The 27,389-nt window shown below is 31.9% G+C and overlaps 1 protein-coding gene across 7 annotated transcripts; it reads left to right on the top strand.

Moving 5' to 3' along the window:
- The first annotated feature begins 23 nt into the window (after window positions 1-23).
- On the top strand, window positions 24-25,421 carry LOC148608954 (aldehyde dehydrogenase family 3 member B1-like). 7 transcript variants are annotated; one of them, XM_088541801.1, is made up of 14 exons: window positions 24-188; window positions 908-1,051; window positions 4,660-4,755; window positions 5,940-6,075; window positions 8,111-8,196; window positions 9,762-9,925; window positions 13,054-13,180; window positions 13,563-13,666; window positions 14,116-14,248; window positions 15,395-15,465; window positions 18,566-18,681; window positions 21,505-21,634; window positions 22,666-22,771; window positions 23,865-25,421. In XM_088541801.1, exons 1-13 carry the CDS (start codon window positions 171-173, stop codon window positions 22,766-22,768), a joined length of 1,428 nt encoding a protein of 475 aa, XP_088397927.1. In that variant the 5' UTR covers window positions 24-170; the 3' UTR covers window positions 22,769-22,771; window positions 23,865-25,421. The 7 variants fall into 7 exon arrangements, with proteins under 7 accessions (XP_088397927.1, XP_088397925.1, XP_088397926.1 ...); XM_088541799.1 differs by lacking the exon at window positions 22,666-22,771 and adding an exon at window positions 22,798-22,933 and having other exon boundaries at window positions 30-188; XM_088541800.1 differs by lacking the exons at window positions 18,566-18,681; window positions 22,666-22,771 and adding exons at window positions 16,148-16,263; window positions 22,798-22,933 and having other exon boundaries at window positions 30-188.
- Window positions 25,422-27,389: the final 1,968 nt, after the last annotated feature.

Here is a 27,389-nt window from a genome sequence, read left to right as displayed (position 1 = left end):
ATATAAATAATTGTTTCGTACCCCTGCAGTATCAAATCTCAGTTCAAAGGTTGAAAAGTAGAATGCAAAAGTAGAACGATCATAGTTTGATTTACGTAATAGGACACGAAAGAAGTCTAGCTTACACGAATAAAAATTAGACGCACCTTCAGAAATATACAAAGTAAAATATGGCTAACTACACAGAGGTATGCATGTTTAGTTATTGTTACTGTCAGTGTCGTATAATTTAGATATTATAGGTACTGCTTTTGTAGAAACACCAGCCGAGTTACTCATAGAAAGTCAAGTCCAGGGAAGAAGGAAGGGAAACAGTGACAAGTTGAACAAATGGATACACTGTTAAATCCAATGTTGAGTTCATGATCACGACCATAAAACTTCTGTAGAGATGACTTCAATTTTGTAGCAACATAACCATGTTCCAGAAACCAAATTGTAAGAAATCTAGTGCAGTACAAAAAGTATGCATAGCTACAGCAAGTTCTGGCATGATTTATTAGTTTTGATCTGAAAACTCCATACACAGGTGCTGAATAGATGTTGCCATGGGTGAAAGGTAATTTGACAATACAGAATAAAAAGTCATTGTGTTTGTCGTATAGTTTTGTCAGTAGTTTTCCTTTACCATCGATCTCAAAGTGTAGGTCAAAACGTGAGGCTGACTCTACAGTATCTGTAGTATCCTTTTTCTCAAGATTTTTGGGGTGGATGCGATGTATAAACATGTATTAATATGACAGTTCTTTCTTCAGCAAAGGTAGTCCTACTAAAATACTTTTACTTCCTGTTTGTATAAATTCTTTCAATTTAACTTTTTATTACAGATTGATAATTTCAATAAGCAATTAATTTTTTTCTCTTGGGTAGAAATACATGTACATATAAACATTTTATCTTTTTTCAGCTAATAAATGAATTGAAGTTAGCTTACAGGACTGGAACAACAAGGTCATATGAATGGAGATATAAGCAGTTAGAAGGAGTTTTAAAACTCTTGGACGAAAACCGTGAAGCAATTTCACTGGCCTTGAATAAAGATCTTCATAAGGTTTGATGAGAATGATGCACATTGTATCATTGTATAACTATTCAAAAAATCTTAAGGGAACTTTTTTGAAATTAGTATTTATATGCAAAAAAACATCAAAAACGAATTCTCTTGAAAATGTAGTGAATTGGTTATTTCTAGTGATGTAAGCTCCCCCTAGATTTTCATAAGTTACTGGACATTATTCTTTTAAAATAGTGTGAATTTTCCTATTTTTATAGGTCTGTCTGTCTAGACAGGATGCATTATGGTATATTAGCAGAGGTCGGTCTGTCCATTGTTCATATTTAGCGCAATAACTAAAAAACGCTGCCACCAATTTTGGTGAAACTTTGGTGAATTGTTTCTTTCTGTGACAGGACAACCTACAATGTGCCTGCATTGTAGTAGGTATTTAGTGAGATTTAAATAGCCAGTTTATTGACTTGGCTAAAGGATGAATGCTTCAGCAGTATCGAATTTTTGTTGACTTGTCACTGAAGAGTCCAGGGCTTGATACTCTGTGGCAAAGGTATAATTTTGTAAGCTCTCCCATTACATTCTTTGCCCAACTAAAACCCACTGGGTTTGTGTAGCTAGTGCTTGTTGTTGAGAGTCATTCGTGGTGCAAAAACTCAGGAAGTGAGGAAAATGTGGCAGGACAGCCTACCTGTGTCGTAGTAGGTACATGTATATAGTGAAATTTAAGTAGCCAGTTAACTGACTTGGCTAAATCGATTAATTCTTTAGTCAAATCAGTTTGTCGCTTGTATGTCACCGAGCAGTCTAGGATTCAATCCTCAGTGGTGGAGGTATAATTTTGTAAGTTGAGTCATGCTCTCCCATTCTTTCGATTGATGTGACTGTAAACTCCTTTTACATTTTTATAATTTTTTGCTTTTTAGTTTTTGAGTTATGGGACTTATTTATACAATAATGGGGATTTTATGTTTGTGAACAATAACCCAAAAACACATTTATCAATTTCAATAAAGTCCTTGGAATACCGTAGTCTTGAAATTTGATTTGTTTGTGTATTACACAATGAAATTTGATATTCTTTATTATGTAATATTTTGTAAATTAACTGTGGATCATTTCCCAAAACTGTCTCTTTTGATTATAACTAAGGCTTAATTGGGTTTTGTAATTGAGTCTTGAATAGTGTAAGTCAACATTTTGCATCCATTTGGCACTTGGTTATGATACTTGGTATTTAGTACAGAACAATCAAATATGTGAAAGCTAAAGTAAACACACACAAACATACATGTAGACCCTCCAGCTTATGACCCATCAATAAGCAGGTATGTGGTGGTGGTTTCTAAGTAGGCAAGTTGTAGATTAATTTTCAATAAAACATTTTAAGTGTAAGTTTCTATTGATGTAAGCTGCCTTGCATTTTTTTTTTTTTTTTTTTATAAATTTCTATTTTTAATTGGATATTAGTTTTTGGGCAGTTAGCAAGCAGCTGCCAAACATTGACTTGCAATAAGTTGATAACTATTTGGCAGATTCTTTTCCAATGTTGTTTCCTGTGATGATTTTAGTATTAGTTGATTGATCTTTATACAATTTCATAACAAGGTTCCAAACCACAAAAAAAAGAGATTAATTTTGAGGGATATTGCCCAAATTTTTATAAAGTTAGGGACCAAAAGGGGCCAAAAATGAGCATTTCATAGAATTTATATATCTCCAGTAAAACTTGTAGATATCTATAATCGTGTTCCACAATATTATATTCCACAAATTTCAGACTGGGATTGATTTTGGGAGTTAAGACTTGAACCGTTCAGGTATGATGGGTCAAAGGGGACTAGAAACAACCATTTTACTCATGTCTGGACAAAAACTTGAGGATAAGTGAATGGATCTCTTTTAAAAATTACTACAAGTTGCCTTACCCCAAAAGGAAAACTAGGAAAAATTTTGTAATTGTGACTTCTGCAGATCAAGAATTAGGGACCAAAAAAGGGGCAGTAACTATCATTTACCTATTGTCAAAATGATAACTTGACTATTATTATATGGAACTCTCATAAATTGTACCACAAGGTGCCTTTTCCCTAAGGATAGGGATGGAGTAATTGTAATCATAATCATAATCAGCTGAATCAATTATGTTTTCATAAGTAAACAAATGTAATCGATTACATGTAAAAAAAGAAAGAAAAAAAAGTGGTGTGATCATGATTACTTTTTGATTAGATTTTGATTACATTACCCCCAAAAAATTATGTAAAAAATAGATTATAAAGAATCAGTATTTTCCCTTTTTACGCTGTTTATCAGACTTAATATTTTAATTGATTTTAGCAATTGAAAATTGAGATTGACTATTACATGTATACATTTTTATACATTTATTGAATAGATAATAGGGGTGTACCACTTCAATTAAATTTCTATTCCTTTTTGTATTGTTTCCTGACACTAATTTACCACAACAAATAGAGCATATACAATTAAAAAGGTTTTTTTTCAAATAGTTTTTTGATAATTTATTGCAAAATCCTCTATGGCATAATGTTGACATAAAAAATTGTGAAACTGTTGGTGAATTTACAGCATTTTGTCTTTATTTGTAAATGATTTTATTGTGGCTTGATCCAATGTATATAAAGAAATCAAGTTACACATGTGTAATTGTTTGGCATTTTTTTTGGTCACTTCGCTTAAACAGACACTAATAAAAGTCAAATAAAACATTTCAATGTCAGCGTTCGATTTTCATATGTATATGATGCACTAATTATTTCTTCTGCTTTAAAAATTATATAAATTATTTTGCTGAATCTGTTATTTTATTACCTATGCTAAGGAAGTAAATTTGTTTTCTTCCATTCATGGGTGGAAATATCTGAAGTAATTATATGCAATCTTAAAATAATCATGATTACTTTGACAAAAGTAATCATATATAATCAATTATATTTGAAATTATGAGTAATCATGATGTAATCAGATAACATTTTTTACGGCATGTAATCATGATGTAATCAATTACATTCTTGAGTAATCAGCCCAAAATTAGCCAAGTATATCCATACTTGCCCTAACTGTTCCAGGTCCAACCTCTATGATTGTATCAATCTATGCTCTCTGAATCATTTTATTGTCAAGAAGTTAATTCAGATATCACAGTCTGCATTAAGGGTTTGTGATTCTGTTATAATGTAGAAATACTTGGTCCATTATAGCAGATCTCGTGTTTTTAGATTGATGCATTTTGTTGTTTTGATGAAAGCATGCTCTCTGTGGACAGTCAGATGCATGACTTGTTTTAGTACAGAAAATTTCTTAAGTGATTTATATTGTATTTTTAAAGCAATTATTAATTTAGAGTTTTGTTTTTTACTTATAGCTATACTTTTCAATTTAGAGACTCTAAAAACAATTCTGATTAATCTACATTATATTTGACAAACAACTTATTGAATCATAGTTCTTCAGTTCACAGCTGATTCTTTACCTATTTAGACAGTTCTTATATGATTGTTCTAGAATTGTCAAATTGTTGTAGGTTATTGCTGTAAGCTTGTCACTGTTGCTATGACATTTTTTATCAACTGTTAAACCAAGGATTTCTTGTGTTTCTAATTATTTTTCACACTTTATTTGTGCAGCCAAAGTTTGAAGCTGTTGTATTTGAAATAGATTTCTGTAGAAATGACTTGATTGAAACAATGAACAACCTAAAAGATTGGATGAAACCAGAGAAGGTACGACTCTTATTGATAGATTGTCTTTAGCCTAGAATTGTCAATGCTTATAAGTTTGTACTGTGAAAGTACTATTTTTGTGAGTTACAGTTTATGAGGTTTATGAAAATTAAATATGTTCAGCAACTCTCTATGTTTTGAAATTCAGAATTTCACTTGATCTTTATTTGTTGAATTGGAAATTCTGACAGTTTTATTAGAATTATAAATTTGTAGTTTGACCTAGCATAGAAAGCGATAAAAACAGTTCCTCACAAGAGTTACTATACATGATGAGTTCATTTATAGATCACTCTGGTTAATACATGTAAATATATGTCCTGTATTAAGGTCATACCTGTTAACCTTTGCAACCATTCATGTGGGAGATTCTCTCATTGATACTATTTCATTTAAAACATTTTTATGTAAAAGCAATTTTTTTATGCAAAAATTTTATTTTTAAGTATTTTTCACAGAAGATACAGGAATTTTAACCAAAAACCTACCACAAGTCTTACAGTTTATGTGGGAGATTTTAATTTTTTTTCTCTCCCTTGTCAGTTAATATTTGTTTTCGATACGAAGTTTTCTTTTCTTTAAAGTATTTATACTGAATGCTACTTGCTTGAAATTTAGTGTCATGAGTAATTGACCACTGAAATGTTATTCATTGAGAGTACCCCAGTAGGTGTGCACTGTCTCCATTCTACCAGTAACTTTCAGGTAAAAAAGAGTTTAGCCAACATGATGGACAATGCATATATACAGAAAGAACCATTTGGTGTAGCACTCATTATGGGTGCTTAGAACTACCCAATTAACTATTATGCCAATGGGCAGCAGGTACATTAATTGTGGTGTAAAATCATTGTAAATTCAGAAGTTATTGCATGTATTAGTTATTATAATTTTGGTAGTTAAGATCTTGATGTGATTTTAGACTTGCTGTATATCTAGAAAATCCAACTAAAGCAATGGAAAAAAAGTCAAAATTTTTAAGATTGCAATTCTTGTGTTAATTAAAACATGTAACAATTTCTGACTTTACAGGATAACGCTTACTTGTAAAATATGCCTTTATGTAATGATTCAAAGGATGACCAGTTGAAGGAAAGTAGACATTTTGGCATATTTTTTTTGAAGGGCTTTGGAAACTTATAATTATAAATTGAAAATGTAATTATTAATATGAATGTTTTCAGGTTAAAAAGGGACTATTAAATTTGATGGATAGAGCCTACATTCAGAGAGAGCCATATGGAGTTAGTTTGATTTTAGGAGCATGGAACTATCCCATTCAACTGACAATAATGCCATTGTTTGGAGCTCTTGCTGCAGGTACCCATGGTGTTGTTTCTGTCATAGATGTGTTGATGTGTGCATGTTAAATACAATTTAACAATATCATGTGTCATTCATAGATGTGGTGATGTGTGCATGTTAAATACTATCTAACAGTATCATTGATCTTAGTAAGCTCTTGATATTAGATTTTCCACTAACATTACTCCTGCTTGTTGAAAAGTATGAGATTCATGTATATACATATCATCTTGGAAAAATTAACCAATGATTTTTATAATAGAAATGAAAAAAATATTTATGTAATAATTGTTAGAGGAATACTGGGTGGCTACAAAATGAAAAAAAGAATGAACTAATATTGTGAAACACAAGACATGGACCAGGGGATAACCTAAATCCAAAATGGTAGATACTTTCAGAAATTATCAAAAGGTCTACAATTGTGAAACACACTTTTAAGCAAGCTATGAAAGGTCCAACAACAAAAGTAATATGATACCCTCGTTTGATAACATTTACAACTTATGACCTTCATATTGATTTGGATCAAGGTACGAATTAGGAATATGTAATAAAGGTTATGAGAAAGTTTCATTTAATTCTATCCAGTGGTGTTGGAAGAGTATTGGATTTGAGATGGGTCCCTCATGGGCTTGTATTCATAAAGGACAAAGTCCATGTTTTGCTATGTGAAACCCCCAAATTGATTTGGATCAATGGGTAAGAGATTGTTCCCCAGTCCCCATATTAATAAAGGACTATGTGAAACCTTCAAATTAATTTGGACCAAAAGCTAAAATAAGAGGTGTACAATGGGAAATTGTAATAAACATTCTGTGAAATTTTCATTTAATTCCATTCATTTATGTAGTAGAAGTAATGGATAAGAGATGTGTCACCCTCTTGGAAGGAAGGACACCCTTTTCACTATATATACCTTACTTGCAAAATGGGAGTAGCTAGAAATCCTTGTTAAGAGAACAGTGACAATTCTTAATGTTAAACTAAAAAAGCTGCTATAATACTTTGATTTTATTAGGTTCTTAAGCTCAATTGTAATGAATGTAGTTAAAACTATCTGTTACCTTTTTTTTGAAACTGATCTCATCCTTAATCTTCATGTAGTATTATCTAACAAACTCTTCATGTAACTTGTAGAATTCATGCCAAACTTATTTGATATATCTATTAGAATACTGTTATTTTTGTGGCATGCATTTCTCATATTTAGCCAAGTTTGTATATTTTAATTTCACAGTATCGTCACTGGAAAATTCACGATTCATTCAATAAAATATAATGATCTTTTCTATAACAATATTTAGAGATAAAAGAAAATGTCAGTTTGATTTGTTTATCATAAAGTCAAATGATTAAGGGAGGACCATTTGATTTTTAGGGGGGATTATGAAGAATTTTAAAATAAATATTTTGTCTGAACTTTTTTTTGAAAAAAAAAAAAATATTTTGATTTTGAAGATAGGAGTAAAAATATTTTGATTAAATTTGATCTTAACTTTATCCTTTACATGATGAAAATAAATAATTTGATTTAATATTTTTTAGAAACAAAACAAAAATTAACCATTAATGTGGTGAAAATAAATATTTTGATTAATATGGAATAACATTATCTGACAATCTTTAATTTGAAACATTAAACATATGATTTTTATTTATTTAAATGTTGGCTTAGGTAGTTAGTGTGCTTATATGTAGTATCTTATCTCTTCAATAAATGGCTTGGCTAGAGATGACAAAGTCTGTCAGATTACTAATTGTTTTCTTCTAGATTCACTAACATTGAAACTGTACTTATATTGTAGTGTTCGCATATTTTTATGGAAAATAAGAAAATAAATACTCATTTTAATTATTTATAAAATTTGGAATGCAACTTGAATTAAGATGTTTTGGTAATAATGAGGAATAAAAAATAGAGCAACAGCCTTAACAACCAAAAACTTAGTATTCATAATGGTGTTAAATATAATCACCTCATTTCAAATTGTACTAAACTTATATATGGCTTTATGCATAGTTTATCTAATGTGGTCTTTATCTGTAGGAAATTGTGTTTTATTGAAGCCATCAGAAGTATCATTGAATACTGCCAGTCTGTTGGAGAAACTTGTACCTCAGTACTTGGACAATGTTAGTGGTTGTGTATAACATAGACTTTATCCTGTTACTGTACGAGCTACTGTAAAATAATTGTGAAAAATGTAACTGACTTAAACTCTTAATGATCACAAACTAAAACAACAAAATCTTAATATTTGATGCATACATTAATTTCTGAATGTATAGGATTTCCTAAAGCAAAATTGTTTTAAAATGGACAAATTTTTAAAAGTTACCGTCTAGCCCTGAGGTTTGGTTCGAAAGAGTAATCAAAGGAACCAAGGTTATAGCGGTAATCAAAAGAATGTAATCCAGGGACAAAGGCCAGACATGGAAAACAGACATACACAACAAAGAACATAAAGTAACTAAAATCATACATACAAAGTAACAAAAGTAAATGAGCAACTTGGACTCCACTAAAAACTGGGAGCATGGACCAGGTGCACAGGTAGGGTAAGCGTCCTCTGCTTTTCTAGAAACACCCGCGGAGTTGCTCATAAAAAGTCAAGTCCAGGGTAGACAAATGAGGAAAGGTAAACTATGACCCGTTGAATAAATCAGTTTTCATGGTGCTGATGAATACATCATAATGATCCACGAGTTCATGATGACGACCATAAAACTTCTGTAGTGATGACTTCAATCTTGTAGCAACATAACCCTGTTCCAGAAGCCTATTTGTTAGAGTTCTAGCGGGATACAAAAAGTCTGCGTAGTTTCGGCAAGCTCTGGCATAACGTATGAGTTGTGATATGAACACTCCATATGCAGGAGCCGAAGGGATGTTGCCACAGATGAAAAGAAAGTTGACAATTTTGAATGAAAAGTCATCACGTTTGCTGTAAAGTTTGGTCAATAGTATCCTTTACCATCGATTTCTAATTGTAGGTCAAGATATGAGGCTGACTTCTCAGTGTCTGTAGTATCCTTTATCTCAAGTTCTTTTGGGTAGATGCGATGTAACAAATCCCCGAAATTAGGATTGTTTAAAGATAATATGTCATCTATATAGCGGAAACTGAAATTAAAGGATCTAGCCAAACGATATTCTTTCTTTCGGATCAAATCAGCTATAAAGTCAGCCTCATAAGAGTGAAGAAATAGGTCAGCGAGTAAAGGAGCACAATTTGTTCCCATTGGAATGCTGACCGTTTGTTGAAAAACATGTCCACCACACTGGACAAATATGTTGTCAATTAAAAATTCCAGCATTTTGTAAACATCTTCCTCTGTATATTTTGAAGATGATTTGGAATTATTACCATTTAAAACCTTCAGATTGGGCAGTTACTTACCACTGAGTATTTCTATTCCTCTATTGGAAACTTAAGTGTCATATGTAGATGTGCATTATGAAGATGAATAATGCGTGCAAAGAGAGATAATCTACTTTGAAGATTTTACATGAGCACAACTCCTCTTATATTGATCAATGGACTTCTATGAAATTTTATAGAAAGAATAAGCATCATATGTAGATGTACTTAAAGGAAGATCATTATTGTCTGATACATTAACTTTCAAAGTCAAACAAACAAAACCAACAAAATCCTCATTGTGGACTGAAATGATTATATAATGTGTACTTTTAGGAGTGTGTAAAGGTTGTAAATGGAGGTGTACCAGAGACTACTGCCTTACTGAAGGAGAGATTTGACTATATATTCTATACTGGGAATGCATTTGTTGGCAAGATTGTGATGAAAGCTGCAAGTGAATACCTGACCCCTGTTACACTTGAGTTAGGTGGCAAAAGGTACAGTGTTACTCATACTATTAGTGTTTTAATCTTGGCACTGTGTTGTGTATAATACTCAGGATTGTAAATTATGATTGCTAGTTATTATTCCCACATAATCAGATAATTATTAAGCAACAATGTATTTTTGGGGAAGTTATAATGTTTTTTGACTTTTCAGTATGTCAAGACTGTGTTGTCACCAAGATTATGCCTTTATTTTTGCAAGACTCTTGTTAAACAAACTTGCTTGAAGTGTTGGTAAACCATAACAAGTGGGATGGGGATACACAGGCTCCTGTTTTGCAGAACACTTTTTTAGTCATATACTCTGGTAGCACCTTAATTTTTTGCCTTCAAACTTTGATGAAGTGTTGGTAACAAGCTGCAATTTTGGCTTTAATTTTTACAGAAATATTATGGGAAGTAAGGGGCTCAGTTTTGGGACTAAGTGTCCATTTTGAAGGATTGGGGGTTATGGGAGTGTGCTCTCTAATGAGAAGCAAGGGGCTCAGTTTTGGGACTAAGTGTCCATTTTGAAGGATTGGGGGTTATGGGAGTGTGCTATCTAATGGGAAGCAAGGGGCTCAGTTTTGGGACTAAGTGTCCATTTTGAAGGATTGGGGGTTATGGGAGTGTGCTCTCTAATGGGAAGCAAGGGGCTCAGTTTTGGGACTGTGTCCATTTTGAAGGATTATGGGTTATGGGAGTGTGCTCTCAAAGGTTATTTTATATTTCTTTTAAGCAAATCTCTTAATGTACAATAAATATCTTTCTAAAATGGGTGTAAACACATGCAAATGTAATAGGGGTTGTAGATACTAAGGTTAGGTGTAATATATACTTTATTAGATGTCTAAAGGTTCAACCCTGCAAGTACATAATACATGTAATATATATTTTATATCACATCAGACAATACACATAGACAAATAGACATGTCACACATGGAAAATATAAAAGTCCCTGCATTACAATAATCAAACATAGAGCTTAGCCATTCTAGTAAAAGGATGTTTCATACCAAATATAATGAGTAACTCTAATATGAACTCTCAGTATACCAAATATCAAATATGGGAATTAGGGAGCTAAATACCTCAACTCTCAAAATACACAAAAATACCAGACACAAAGCACTCAATTACCTGTCTATGGGACCAGGTTGCCTATCTATACATCAAAACTAATACTAAAAATATAGTGTCCTCAATGTGAATTCAGAATTCACCAAGTAAATATTCTAATACTTGTAGAATATACAATATGTCTTGACTCAACTGAATTAAGAAATAGAGCGAAAAACTCCGGGACAGTAACAATAGAAAAGGGCTTTTAAACAGTCAGAACTCCAAAATTAAACATGCCGCCAATAACTTATCTACAATTCAACTGCCACATCTGAGCACTTCCAAAATTACCTATCCACTACTGCAGTATAATAGATCAGCAGATCATAACCAAAAGATCAAGTAAAAAAATCAATAAACAGATGAAATTTTATCCTTCAAATGCTATTTCACATTATTTTTTATCTGGAGGATATTTTTTTATTAAAAAATTTTTCCATTCGTATTAAATTGTTTCCAATGCTTGATTGATAATGTTACAATAAATTATCAGGAAACAGGTTTGTGTCAGCTGAAGGCATTCCTAATTGTACTTAGGACATTACTTGATACTATGAAATAAAATCCAGAATAGTTCTTATATGGTATCAGAACAGAATTCCAGAATTCTTACATGATAAACAAATCATATTAAGAAAATTAAAAATAGCAGTATTTATGGGTACTTTTGTGTATTTTTTTGTGTGAACAAATTGATTCAAATAAAACAAACATGGATCATTATATTTCATTGAAAAAAAATATCCTCTGGAAAAAAATAACGTGAAATAATATCCACAGGATAAGATTTCATCCATACAGTGTTTTCTCTTACGTCATTGTTCATTGAAGACCAATGGGTGGCCTTGGGCTGACAATTCATCCCGATGGGGTTGTTGTCTCTTTGACATATACACCATACCTATTCTCGTTATATGGATAAATATTTTAGTAATATGATTAGTTTAATGTTTTGTCATTGAAATTTAACCTTGATAAAATTTTATTGTTAAATAGTATCCTTGGAATCATCAACCCTTTTAAAAAAATTAAACATGAACATGTAAGTAAATATTTTCCATGATGATATTTACCCAGTAACCATTAAATAATATCCTGGATAATAAACTAAGCATAAAACATCCCACTGAATGATATTCTTGATGCTAATTAAGTACTTCTCTGTATAAGAATCTCACGAAAGGTGTATATGGTTTGGAAAGGAAACACAGAGATTTTATTGCATTATTCAAGTATTTTTACCTCATAGTTCCCAGAAATAACAGTAAAAGTGTAAAGTTTGCCATTTAAGAAATTGATTCTTCTGTTTGAGATGAAATGCATTATTTAAAAAAATAGTGGGAAAACTTCCTAGCACTTTATCCTAATACATGTACAAGCAGTAAAAAATAATCTCAGGATAAATTTAAATAGCTTTTTGGTTATTTTATTGATGCACTGAATATATTTCAGGCAAAAATTGACTAAATTGGGAGAAATGATGTGCCCCCCATTGCCTTATTCTTACGCAGAATGCATCTTAATATTTAAAATCATCCTTGATACTTATAAATATCTTAAAACATTCTGAATATCATGTCACATCAAAAACTATTTGAATCATGAACAGCTTACATTGGGAACTCTTTTTTTACCCCACAAAAACCAATACTCACTAAAGGAAGCCATTCCAGACAGTTGAATGTTTAATCAGGATAAGAATGTGTATATGGAAACAATTAAATAGCCATGGAAACATCTAACTATTATAAAATATCCCAGATTAAATTTGATATTATTTTTTTTCTGATGGAAAGTATTTCCTGCAGTATACTATTGAATGTTACAATTCACCTGTCCTAAGAATAATGACATATTATTCTTATATTTATTTTCCAAATGAAATGTTTATAAATACCAATGTAAAGTTCACATGACAAAATGAAATATAAAGTAAAACAAATGCAAGAAATACTGGCACACAAATATCATGAAACATACTATCCATTTGTTTTACATATTTTCATTCAATTTCAGTCCTGTTTATGTAGACAAGAACTGTGATATGAAAACAGTGGCTAACAGACTGCTGTGGGGGAAGACATGTAATGCTGGACAGACTTGTATTGCTCCAGATTATGTCATGTGTACTAAAGACGTTCAGGTGATGGCAGATGAACTGAATTGATTTTGTCAATCAATGAATGTTTTTATATAATAGAATAGTATACTATGAAAGTAGAATGGTAGAAACTTTACTAATTCTTGGAATAATACATTTGTAGATTACTACTTGAATTAATTAAAATTGTGAAATGATAACACAACAAGAAAAAAAAGGAATTTGATTTTTAAATGGGATCGGAGTGTTTGTATATTTCCTTTTAAATGGAACACAAAACAGAAACTTTGCCAAGTTTTGATAATACATAAATGCATTAAATTGATTAGAAATAAGATTTGAATATGAACCATTTTTTTTACATACATTTTTGTATTATTTAAAAAGTTGAATCTTCAAAACATTAATTGAATTTTGTTTGTAGGAGGAGTTAATCAAAAGTTTGAAATCATCTCTGGGGGAATTCTATCCTGATGATCCATCAAAGTCAGAGAGCTATAGTAGAATTGTCAATGACAGACATTTTGAGTATGTTTATTATATAGAAGATGGTTATACAATGTAGAATTTTTCACGGATTTCAGTTTAAATTTTTAAGATCAGTTAAAAGACCTTTTGACCTAACTTCAAATAATTTACCCTATAGTAGTTTGGTATGGTGATATTTTATGCCAATGTTCATGACAAGTGGTGATTCATTGTTTAAAATAATGTATGTCTTATATTGTATATTATAAGAACTTCTTGTTACAACATTGAAAGTGTTTTGATGCTGTGAATTATACACAATTATCATCAATATAATTTTTAACACTAAAAAATTAAGGTCATTACATGTACTTGTATACCTTGTGTTGATATATTTATTTTTTTTGTTAAATTTACAGAAATATGAAAAGCTCATTATTGTTTCTCCTCTTTTCCTGAGAAAAAAAGGAAAAAAAATGATAAATGGTTTCCAATCATATTTTAAATAGGAGAGTGAAGAAGGTAATAGATGCTAGCCAGGACAACATAGCTATAGGTGGCGATTGTGACGAGAAAGAGAATTACATCTCTCCTACCATACTAAGAAATGTCAAATTTACTGATTCTTCTATGCAGGATGAGGTTAGATGAATACACTGAGATGATGTTTGAAGGGTTTACTTGTCAATTATCTTTAAAATCTGAAAGGGCTGTCATTGCAAGGAAGTTATTTGTAGAATGGTCACTGAATGTTCGAGAAGATGGTGTCTTAAGAATCAACCATGCTTAGAGCTGGCATGAATTACATTAATTTTGTTATGCAGAGCTTATATCTGTTGTGTCAGTCTAAAAATATATTGTTTTCAATAAATTTAGAACTGATCTGCACATCTGTAGAATATTGTTTTTAACTGGTAAATTGAGAGCTGGGTTTGTAGAATATTGTTCCTGTTCAGTAAATTGAGAGCAGATCTGTAAAACATTGTTTCTGTTGTTTCTGTTTAGTAAATTTAGAGCAGGTCCATAATTATTGTTTCTGTTCAGTAAATTGAGAGCTGGTTCATAGAATATTGTTTCTGTTCAGTAAATTTAGAGCAGGTCCATAGAATATTGTTTCTCTTCAGTAAATTGAAAATGATGATGTAATGTCTTTTCAAATTTTGATGTTTCAAGTATCTTTGTGTGAAAGCATAATCTTAGTAAGAGAGAGGGAAGATGTATGATTTGAATAAAAAAGATTAATTACTTATTATTAGGCCATGTGATCTATTGTCACCATTGTCATCCATTGTAAACTTTTTCAAATGTCTTCTCCTTATGGCGTCCTCTACTGAATTATTGTGGGGATAATTGGTTTGTCCAAAAACATAGCCACCATTACTGAAAACAGAACAAAGGAAGTAAGACAGAAATATTTTGCATATATCTCCCAAACGTTTAGATTTAGCCAAATTCTGTAATAAAGGTGTTCAGCATGTTGCGATCTATCTGTGGTCAAATTTTCATATTAATAATAGGGTTAAGCCATGTTGAAGTTATTGTCCTTTTTCTCTATTTTTAATTTTATTACTTTCAAATTTCTCCTCAGAAACTACTGGACAGACTTTAATAATAATTGATAGGATTGTTCCTTAGGTATGAGCGTTAGGAGTTTATATCCAAGAAAAAACATGGCCACTATTACAAAAATAGAATGTTGCTTATTGAATCATGTGAACGATTCTTTAGAGCCTCTAGTTCTTAATTGTGTTGACGGTTATATTCTCTCATTGTTTATTTTTTTTACAGATATTTGGACCAGTTTTACCTATTGTCCCTGTAGAGAATGAAGATGAAGCTATTGAACACATACTTGACAGGTAAGTTCGTGGTCATTGAACACATACTTGACAGGTAAGTTTGTGGTCATTGAACACATATCTGATTTGTAGGATAGACATTGAACACATACTTGATGGATATATTTTAGTCATGAACACAGATATGACAATAAATCAGAGTCGTTGAACAAATGTTTAAGGCATTGAACACATACCTGATGGGTAAATTTGATTCATTGGCCACATACTTAATGGTTAAGTTTGTGATACTTAGCACATTCTTGACAGTTAGGCATTGAACACAGATTTGATATGTAAGCACATATTTGACAGGTAGGCATTGAACACAGAATTGATGTGTAAGCACATACTTGACAGGTAGGCATTGAACACAGATTTGATATGTAAGCACATACTTGACAGTTAGGCATTGAACACAGATTTGATGTGTATGCACATACTTGACAGGTAGGCATTGAACACATACCTGACAGGTAGACATTGAGCACATATTTGTTGGGAAGTTTGAGACACTAAACACATACCTGATAGGTAGACATTGAACACATACTTGATAGGTAGACATTGAACACATACTTGATAGGTAGACATTGAACATAGATTTGATGTTGGTAACAAACTTGATTAGTAAGTTCTTTTTTTAAATGGGTTTAAACCAATTTAATTATTGTTGGTATAACTAAAACTGTTCCTGTTTTAGAGAGAAACCTCTGGCTATGTACATATTTTCCAATGATAACTCTGTAAAAGAGAAGTTTAGAAGAACAACATCTAGTGGTGGTTTGGTCATTAATGATATTATGATGCATGCTGCAGGTTAGTCCTGAACAGAATTCTCAACCAAAATTATCAAATTTTTCCCTTCATTTTACCCTGTTAGAATTTCTCATTGTCAGTCACTGAATCTTTTCTGGCAATTTTTCTTTGAATGTGTTTCACATTGAAACATATATGGATCTATTATTTGGCATTGTGATACTGTTTTTTTATCAAGTTAAGGTCAATCAATAATTTTTTATTAGCTCAATTGGCCGTATGCCGTTTCTTGGTGTCTGTCGTTGTTGTGAACAATTTTTCAAACATCTCCTCTGAAACCACCAAATGAATTTGGATGAAACTTAGCATGATTGATTATTAGGGTGTCCTGCACAAACTTTATGCTTCTGTTGCTTTTGATGCATGTCAAAAACATAGCCAGCTTTACTAAAATAGAAAATAAGGGTCAGACAACAGTTTTTCACATATATCTCTAAAGCCGTTAGGTTAAACCATTTTCTGAATGGGTAAAAGTGTTAGCAATGATGAGATCTATCTGTAGTCAAATATGGTGAAAACCTGTTGACATATTGGAGTTACTGCCCTTTTTTGCTATTTTTTATGTTATTATTTCAAAAAAAATCTTCTCTAAAACTACTGTTCAGAATCAAATGAAATATGGTTACAATGTTCCTTAGGGTATTCTGCACAAATTGATCATTTAAAATATTTTGAGTTTTTGAACAGCATGACTGCTGGTACAGCCCCGTGCAGGTCCGGGTGTTAAAAGAATAGGCCTGCAGCAGCGCTAAGCTTGTCGTAAAAGGCGACTAAATAGTGCTCAGAACCCTAGTTGGGGGTTAGGGTGCTCTGTCCACAGAGCAACTGGGATGTGTGCCCCAGGTGGTGGAATGGGGTACCCCTGGCGTGTAACATGCTGGGGTTGTCAGGCTATAATACGGAAAACCTGACCGCAAACCATAGTGGTGTACCGTGTTGGGAAAGATGCCACGTTCCTCGCATGTTAAAGAACCCTACTGTGGTATTCTCCCGGAGTAGGAACCATAGTGCTCCGCCACAGGAGGCTAAATTGCCCGACCCTACCCACCTCTCCCTATTTTCAGTGGCAATCAAAATTTGTCGACCCCATTGTCCTTGTATCCCATCCCTTTTTCATCATCATTTCATGTTCATTTGATCATCAATTTCATGTTCATTATCTGAGTATAGCTGAAATATTGCTGCTCGGACGTTAAACCCCAACAAACAAACAAACAAACTGCTGGTACTAAAAATAGAATATAGGGATCAAGATACAGTTTTTGCAAATAACTCATAAACTGTTGAAATTGGAAAAATTCTGATGGAGTTAATTTTATTCACCATCAGAAGACATACCTTTGCTGAAATTTTCAAAGTTATTTGTCGCCTGATGTAGGAGTCTTGGCCCCTAAAACAGATATTTTTTTTGTCATTTTTCATGTGTACACATTTGAAAATCTTTTCTGAAACTATGCTACAAAATTCAATGAAAGTTAGCATAGTTGTTTCTTAGGGTATCCTGCACAAACTTATTGTTTAAAATTTTTCATTGGTTGCAAAATATGGCAGTCTTACTAAAAATACAAAATAGGGGTCAAAATGCTTTTTTTGGCTATAGAATAATGAAGATCAAAAACTACTCATAAGATAAATATGATATTCTGGGTTGACTGGTAGCATTAAAATGGACTTATGCTCCCTCAATCCCTATGGAATAATGGGGCATTTGAGGAACCCCTGCACAAATTTTTTCCAGAGATTCTAAAAACACTGAAGCATTTCCAACCTTTAACAGTGCCTTAGGTACTCAGTTGAACTTGCAGCGTTCATCAGCATATCTATTTTTCAGCTCTTTTTGTTTGTCAAACATGGTAACAAAGCATGACACCTTTACTTACTTATTAATAGGGTATGGTTTGCCAGGTGAGCGATTCTTGTTAATAAAACTAATGATATCAAACATCATCACATCATAAAAAGTTAATGTTTACTTATTGTTAATGTCTTTATATTTCATAATTTTGCCAGCTTTAATTTGTAGGATGTAAAGTAAATGTTATGTTGAACTTGACAAAATCCACAAAGGTTGGTAGCCTCTGTAATAATTTTACTGTATAAGGTCATTGGTAGATCTTTGTAGTATCAAACTAAGTTATTCATTGAAAGAAAAATTGTCAGTAAAGATATTGACTTGTTCCTTGTAATTCCACAAGCAAGTTATGCTGAAATATTGGCTTTGTCAAGTCTGCCTGTCTGTCTGTTCCACCGATTGCTTTGTTTATTTAGTAATTTTGTATACTTTAATTATGATGATTTTTAGAGAAAAGCCATTAGCTATGTACATATTTTCCAATGATAAGTCAGTGAAAGACAAGTTTAAAAGTTGTACAACGAGTGGTGGTCTAGTAATTAATGATACTTTGATGCATGCTGGAGGTAAGAATAACATTATTAATAGTAACAAATAGTTTTGACATTTTTTCTTTGTTTTATTGAATAGTTTTACTTATGAAAGTAATTTCTTGCTTTTGCTTGTATTCATGAATTCCACTTGTCTTCAAACATCCTCCTTTTTAGTTCACCTGGCCTTATTGGGATCACTTAACGTCAGTCGTTGTTGCTTCCTTTGTAGTCATCATTAACAATTTTTCAAAACTCTTCTCCTCTGAAACTACTTGACCAATTAGATCCAAACTTGTTATGCTTGGCAAAATTCTGACATTGAAGTAAAAGTGTTCAGCTTGATGAGATATATCTGTGGTCAAATTTTCATGTAAATCTGTTAAGCCATGTAGAAGTTATTGCCCTTTTTCGACCTTTTTTGCTTTTATAGCATTATTACCTTAAAAAATCTTCTCTAAAACTACTTGACAAATTAGAATCAAACTTAGCATGAATGTTTCTTAAAGTATTCTTCATAGAAAATTGATGTGGGAATTTTTTATCCTTTGAAAAACATGGCAACTGTTACTGAAAAAAGAACATAGGGGTCTGACCGAAGTTTTTGTATATATCTCCAAAACAAAATTCTGACTGGGTAAAAAATGTTCAGCATGATGAGATATATCTGTGGTCAAATTTTCATATTAATCTGTTAAGCCATGTTGGAATTATTGCCCATTTTAGCTCACCTGACCAAAGGCCATATGAACTATTGCCATCACTTAGCATCCGTCGTCGTCTGTTGTCATCGTTAACAATTTTTCAAAAATCTTCTCCTCTGAAACTACTTGACCAATTGGAATTAAACTTGGTATGAATGTTCCTTGGGGTATCCTGCATGGAACTGTTGTGGGGATTTTTGATCCATTGAAAAACATGGCTGCCATTACTAAAGATAGAACATAGGTGTCAGATGGTAGTTTTTAGCATTTATCTCCAAAACATTAGGTTTAGCCAAATTCTGACAGGGTAAAAGTGTTAAGCATGATGAGATCTATCTGTGGTCAAATTTTCATTTTAATCTATTAAGTTATATTGGAGTTATTGCCCTTTTTCAACGTTTTTTTTTTTTGTTGCTATTTTAATGTTATTTCTTTCAAAAATCTTCTTCTCTGACACCACTTGACCAATTGGAACCAATTTTCGTTTGAATTTTCCTTGGGGTATCATGCATAGAACTGATGTAGGGAATTTTAATCCATCAAAAAACATGGCTGCCATTACTAAAAATAGAACAAAGGGGTCAGACAGTAGTTTTTCACATATATCTCCAAAACCGTTAGGTTTAGACAAATTCTGAGGTGGGTAAAAGTGTTCAGCATGATGAGATCTATCTGCGGTCAAATTTTCATTTTAATCTATCAAGCCATGTTGGAGTTATTGCCCTTTTTCAACGTTTTTTTTTGCTATTTTTAATGTTGTTTCTTTCAAAAATCTTCTCCTCTGACACTATTTTACCAATTGAAACAAAACTCGATATGAGTGTTCCTTGGGGTATCCTGCATAGAACTGAAATGTTTTTTTTTGATCTGTTGAAAAACATGGCCACTGTTACTAAAAATAAAACATAGGGGTCAGACAGTAGTTTTACACATATATCTCCAAAAAGGTTTAGCCAAATTCTTTCAATAGCTGAAATGATCCTTATTTTTTGGACTACAAAAGTCTTCAGGCATAAAAGTTGTCAGATGCCTTCTTATAAGAGTTATTGCCGTTGACAGAGGAAAATGACAAGTTTTTTTTTTACAGTTTTACAACCAATGTCTTGAAAACTATGATAGATTTAAACTTTCACTTACTGAAATGATCCTTATGATAAGTCCTATCAAAGTTTTCTTGAGTCAAAATTGTTGGACAACTTCTTGCTTAATTTATTGCCCTTGAAAGGCAAAATTCAACCAGGTGAGCGATTCAGGCTCCTGGGAACCTCTTGTTCAATGTTTTTTTTTTGCTATTTTTAATGTTATTTCTTTAAAAAATCTTCTCCCCTGACACAATCAGACTAATTAGAACCAAACTTGGTATGAATATTCCTTAAGATGTTCTCCATAGAACTGGCATGGGGATTTTGGATCTGTGGAAAAAAATGGCCCCCATTACTAAAAATAGAACATAAGGGTTCAGACAGAAGTTTTTCACATAAATTTCCAAAACTGTTGGGTTTATCAGAATTTTACATGGTTGAAGTGTTCAACATTAGGAGATCTACATATTGCTTTAGGAATTTTTATCGAAGAAAAAACATTGCTGCTTCTGTTGCTTATCCAGTCAGGTGAGCAATTCAGGCTCTATAGAGCCGCTAGTTCATAACAAAGATTGACACTCATACTAGAGAATACAGCCCCCTTTCCCATGGCTCCTATAGTTGGTGATGATACTGTAAATCAAGTTATTTTCGCAGATACTTATATTCACTTTTTCAGTTATTCAATCTTGCAACTAACACTCTCTGTAACATGTTTTCCACAATAAAGGGAATTATTCACAGTGACTTGTTTTATTTCAATATAGATTTTTTGCTTGCCAAATTAGTGCAAAATAAATCTCTCAAGAAACTAAAACAGTTTACAGTGTTTTAATTGCATATGATATAAATTTTGACTCAGGTTTTCTGATAAAATGTTTTCTTTTAACCTGAATTTACATCCAGCATCATTTCTAGATCCTGGATTGGATTAAAAGATGGCATCAGCATTTAAATCATTAAAGAGTTATTGCCCTTGAAAGGTCAAAACTGATGAATTTGAATTTTATTCCTATATTTTTTAAACATGTTTTAAAAATTAAACTTTAACTCTTTTATGTGTACCTTTTTAGTGATGTCCTTGCCCTTTGGTGGGGTAGGTAACAGTGGTATTGGAGCTTACCATGGAAAGTTGACCTTTGACACATTCAGTCACAGCAGGGCATGCTTAGAGAGGGAACTAAAAATGGAAAGTGTTCAAAGGTATTAACATTTTTCTTTTTTTTTGAGGTAAAAATGAATTAAAGGTGAAAATGAAACAAGACTTACAGAGGCCAGAAATTCCTGACTTGGGACTGGCACAAAAAATGCAGTCGGTTACAGTACTTTGATCACAACTCTTTACCTTTAAAATCTGGCCACTGTGGAAAAAATATTACACAATTAAACACACCTACAAATCCGTTTTTTCAGACAGGTCTGAATCCTTTGTTATAAAGAAATTGAATATAAATTACACAAATGTACAAACTAAGGCCTACTAGCAGTTAACTGACATGCCAGCTCCAGGCCAGTTTATGTTTACTTGGTGCCAGTAAACTTTAAAGTACTTAAATTTCTTAATTTCCATGATTTTTTTAAGAATTTGGGCCAACTTACCTATTATTTTGTTCTTTGAAAAATGCTATTAAGAGTGTATTAAATGCATCAAGTTAGTTTGATATGTAACAACACCTGGACAATAGGTGTTGTAATATGAAATAAGGACTGTCCTTTGGAAAATAAATATGACAAAAATGGGAATTTAAAATAAAAAATTACTTTTGAATTATGAAATTTACTAAATACAGAAAATACATACATTTCTACCAAGTCAGTATTGAACTAGAAGCTAGGAAGGAGTGTGGTTTAATTTGTATTTAAAATTCACCCTTATCACATTAGCTGACAATGGCATTCCATTCTTAATACTTCTTCAATGGTTGGATCAACAGCCAATTCATAACAAAGATTTAAAATTGGTAGTCACTGCTTTTTCCGCGAACACCTGTCATATCTAGAAAGACAGAGTAACAATTGGTGATGTGTCATGTCTGTGAGCTTTTAATTTGAGCTAGTATACGTTACATCTGGCTAGGCATCTGGCTCAGACAAAGCAGAGTATGTTTATTGAAAGTTTTTTGCCTGAAATCAATTATCTGTCATTGCATGTTAAACTACAATCAGTCAATCAATAATTCTTCATTCCATCAAAACTAAACTTCTGGCCAAGCTATCAATTATTTGATTTTCAGCATTAGATATCCACCATACACAGAAAAAAATTTAAATTTCATCAATTGGCTGTCAAGGAAAAGTCCGAAGAAGGGATGGTTTTCTTTCCTCGGCTTCTCATAATAGGTAAATATCTTTATATTTTGATACAGCATTAGGTATCCTCCCTACACACAAAAGAAAATGGGGACCATATCATGGTTATCTGGGAAGAAGCTGAAAAGAAAATCTCTGATGTCATTTTTACCTTTCTTTGTAATTGGAACAATTGCTGCCTATGTTATAAAGGTAAATGTTTTAGAAGTTTTTGAAATGTGAAAGAGATATAGTCAACCCTACTGGCTTGCTTGCTTTACTTATTGTTTACAGAATCTTTTAGTATGTAAATTTTTTGTGAGTGTTGGTTTTATAATTATAGTTCCAATTAAACCTTACCCAATAATTCAAGATTTATTACTGTATGATCTAGATCATTTTGCATGCAAGTATTTAATCATTAGGTGTCAGTCTCTGCAAGAATCAGGCTGTGGGTGAAACATGGTATGAAAAGCCCCATTATTTTGATAGTTTAATTTGACTATTTGCACCATCAGAATCAAGGAAAAAAACTATATTTTCCATATCATTTTGGCAAATTGAGTTATAATTGCATTGAAATGCACTGTAAATGAACATTTCAAGGGCAGATTACTCTGTCAAAAACCTAATTTTTCTAATATTCTATTGAATTTTTTTTTAGCAAAGCCAGTGTTGTAGAGATCAAATGATGGTCTTTTTAAGTACAAAAAGTATCTTTAAGTGATATAACATTGTCAGTTTGGTGGTTTTTTGACATGCATGTATCTGATTTTTTTCCCATTTTGCCTGATTCTTACCAACACTTATACTTAAATGATGTAAGGAAAGAAATTTTGGATTTCTTTAGCCTGGTGGTATTGGGTTTAATTCTAGTTACATGACTTCAAAAAGATAGCCACTGATTCTCCCCGAAAAGCTACATGTCTATCCTCTGTCTTTCTGTCTGAATTGTTTCCAAAACTCATCAATGAATTTAAAATTTTGCACAGTTGTTTAATACTATAAAATACAAGTTAAGTTCAATTTTCAGCCAAAGTTTCATCACTAGTTTTGATTGTAAATGAATTCATTCCATATATTAATAGTTTTTTTCCATTACAGGTTTTTGGTTTACACAATAGGTTGTTTTTTTCCATTACAGGTTTTTGGTTTACTCAATAGGTTGCCATTCTTAGAAGACTAATGTCATATTAACAATTACTGTGTCTTAAAGTTGTAAAATCATGACAATGTTATTATTTCTTCATACAATTAAACATGATACATTTAAATATTTTATATTAAAGAATAGTGATATTTAAACAAAATTCAATATGTGCTGTAGATTTATTGTAATAATGAATCAAAATAATGTCTAATTCAGTCACTGTTCTGTAAATAGTTTTATTATTTTCTTATATTTTTTTAAGTTCTGTGATTGGTTAAATTGGGGTCACATATTTTTTCATACCTCCCCTAAACCAAGTTAAGGCAGAGTTTGGGTGGGAATCACACCGTCTGTCCTTATTTCTTGTAAGTCCAACTCCTCCATAAACACTCCAGGGATTTTGATGAAATTTTATAGCAAGGTTGGACAATTATATGTAGATGTGCATGAAGAAATATAATTACTGTTGAAGGACTCTGAAGGGAGATAATCCAAATTATGGATTTTACATGTTCAAAACTCGTAAGCACAACTCCAAAACCGCTCAAGGGATTTTGATGTAATTTTATAGGAAGGTTGGGTATCATATGTAGATGTGCATAATGGATTATAATTACTGTTGGATGACTCTAAAGGGAGATAATCCAACAAGCAATTTACATTGAAGTCCATTTGAAGCAGTATGGATATTCTCTTTGAGATTGCTCACAGTATTACTAGTTTATATTTAGGTTTTTTAGGGTTTGTTTTGTATTTTGTTTAAATCACAGAAAAACAGTAATCAGTTTTTTGAATTAACATTTTGTATTGACCTATTATGAAAAATACAGCAGAAAAAAACCCATTTGGCTATTTACATGTACCAAACACTAGTATGCATGTTACCATTTAATTTTGAAATTATAGCAAAGCAATAATTCAATAATAATTCTGTCTTATATTTAAATTGTTGAAACTTTTTAGATTTTGTTACAAATTTATCCATCACTTTCAATAGTTGTGAAAATTCAAAATTTCCAAAATCAGGGAAGTAGTTAAACTTTTAAATTTGGTCAATGCAGAAATTTGTAAATGTTCTCTGGTCAATATTGATCTCATCAATAGGCAATAGACCTCAGACACACATGTGTACAAGAAAACATCACAACACAAACAACTATTTTATAACCATATTCAATGCATTCACAATTTTAACAAATAAAATTAAATCACAGAATACTTTGAAATATTTTTATGGAATGAGCGATGTTTTTGTACAATTTAATATGACATAGTTCATTCCAATGTAAATAATAACTAGGTATATAAGATATGTAGTAATCTTACAGCCATTTGAACATGTGTATAACATTAAGACAAACAATGACAGTTATATTCAACTGGATAGACAAGTCTTGTTATTGTGTAATTAGAGATGATCAGTTGTTCTTTACCAAATAAGACCAGTTTTTTTTTATTGATAATTGCTGCATTATCAAATCTTTTCATGTGTAATATATTGACTAGTCATGATGTTGAATCTAGAATTTATTAAAATTACTATACATTTGATTAATTGTTTTTGTTTTCAGACCCAAATCAACTTAAACATAGCCATTTGTTATGATCTTACAAAAAGTAACACATTTTTCTTTACACAAATAATGTAGCATATCCAATATTTGATACCGCTTGCTCGATATTAAAACCGAATAATCGACAATTAATATCGCATATGCAATTGTTTTGTGAAATTTGGTTGATTAGTGAAAAATATTTTTTCTGCTTTCGTCCATGTGGTTCAAAAGTATTTTTACCGATTAACCGATAATAGGAGGCAGGGACATGTAACAATCTGCGAGAATGACTTGTCAGGGATACAAAGCATGACACGTTTTAGTTTAATATATTTTACGACTTTCATTAGTATGTAATTAAAGAATGTCTATATTTTTGAACAAGTTATAAGAAATAACTTGATTTGGGTAGTTAACACCTATACATCGCGAAAAGATTTATAAAAGTGAAAACTGGCACAAACTAGATTATTAACCTGTTAAAATATTAGAGACATTCCTTATCATTTTATCTCTCATGAATGGCAGTCTAAATATTAATAATTGAGTCCTAGTATCATCCCATACAGAATACTACGTTTCCACAGGCAGCCCTTTAATGACATACACGACACTTTTGTCTTGTACAGTTAGCAAACCTATTCGATGGAATGTATTGACTTGTAATGGCGTAGTATCATATTACAAAATGAAGTAACATTCAATTTGTCCAATGGAAGAACTACAAGAACTTGCTAATCGTGTAAGTAGCCCGACCCCAATTCAGTTAAAGCAACCAATCAACATCATCACATTTCAGACATATTACTGTCAATTTAAATTATAGCATAGCGATTATGCGATATTATTACTTTTGAACCGACGAGGACATTGTGAATAATATTCAACCGAACCACGATAAATGAAATTAATCGGTTAAAAAATGTAAATATCGCATAATCGATATTTATTATTGATTAATCGATTTATTTTATCGCATAACCGGAAATTTTGTTGATTAAAAGACACTTTTTGTTGATCAATCGGTCTATATACATCGCCTAACCACTAAATAATACTTTTGAACCACTCCGTACATCATAATTAGTTCTGAAATAAGTATATCCGACCCGCTGTTCATCGTTAAAGGAAAAGTCTTGTTTCTTTCTGGAAACGCCCGTGGTGTCTTTAAATCAAAGCTGTGTAGAAAATATCTATAAAGCAATCACCGACACTTCGGTCTAGACAACTACTCGAACTACTCGGCCATTTCCGCTACTCTTAAAATATTGTAACAAGAAAGGCTGCGGAGCTCCGATTGGGGTCTAGCATCTATGCCTCCGTTTTTTAAGAAAATAATAAGCTCAAATAAGCAATTGCAAATCTTAACTTAAACACATAGAAACTACAACGGAAATTGAAAATACAATACAAAAATTGTTCATAGTAGAGAACAAGGAAATATAAATATAAAAATCCGCGTAGAGAACAACACAATGTTAGCAATGTATTTTACATAGACAGGTTAAAAAAAGGTTACTGCTATCACACTCTCCAAAGAAGAGATTGTGGAAAACCATAAATCTGTGTTATCCTCTTTTGGTCTCTCTACCAAGGACGATCTTTTGGAGACAATCAGTTCAAGACTATTATCTGAATATAATAGCATTAAAACCTATGGTTTTTCAACACTCTATACTCCTATTTCCCATGCTCAGTTAAAATCCCGACTTAAAACCATTATACATCGTTGTATTTCCAAAAGGGATGGTACACCTAGATACAAATATATAGTTCTTGGTAGAGATTCCTCGTACTTTGTAAGAAATAATTCCAAAATCATCTTCCAAATATACAGAGGAAGATGTTTACAAAATGCTGGAATTTTTAATTGACATATTTGCCCAGTGTGGTGGACGTGTTTTTCAACAAACGGTCGGCATTCCAATGGGAACAAATTGTGCTCTTTTACTTACTGACCCAT

Source organism: Perna viridis, chromosome 8 (genome assembly GCF_037379345.1).
Source record: "Perna viridis isolate PV_CMFRI_1.1 ecotype Kerala chromosome 8, ASM3737934v1, whole genome shotgun sequence".
NCBI lineage: Eukaryota > Metazoa > Mollusca > Bivalvia > Mytilida > Mytilidae > Perna > Perna viridis.
Note: the sequence above shows the minus strand (reverse complement) of the source record. Positions and strands in the feature narration are given on the sequence as shown.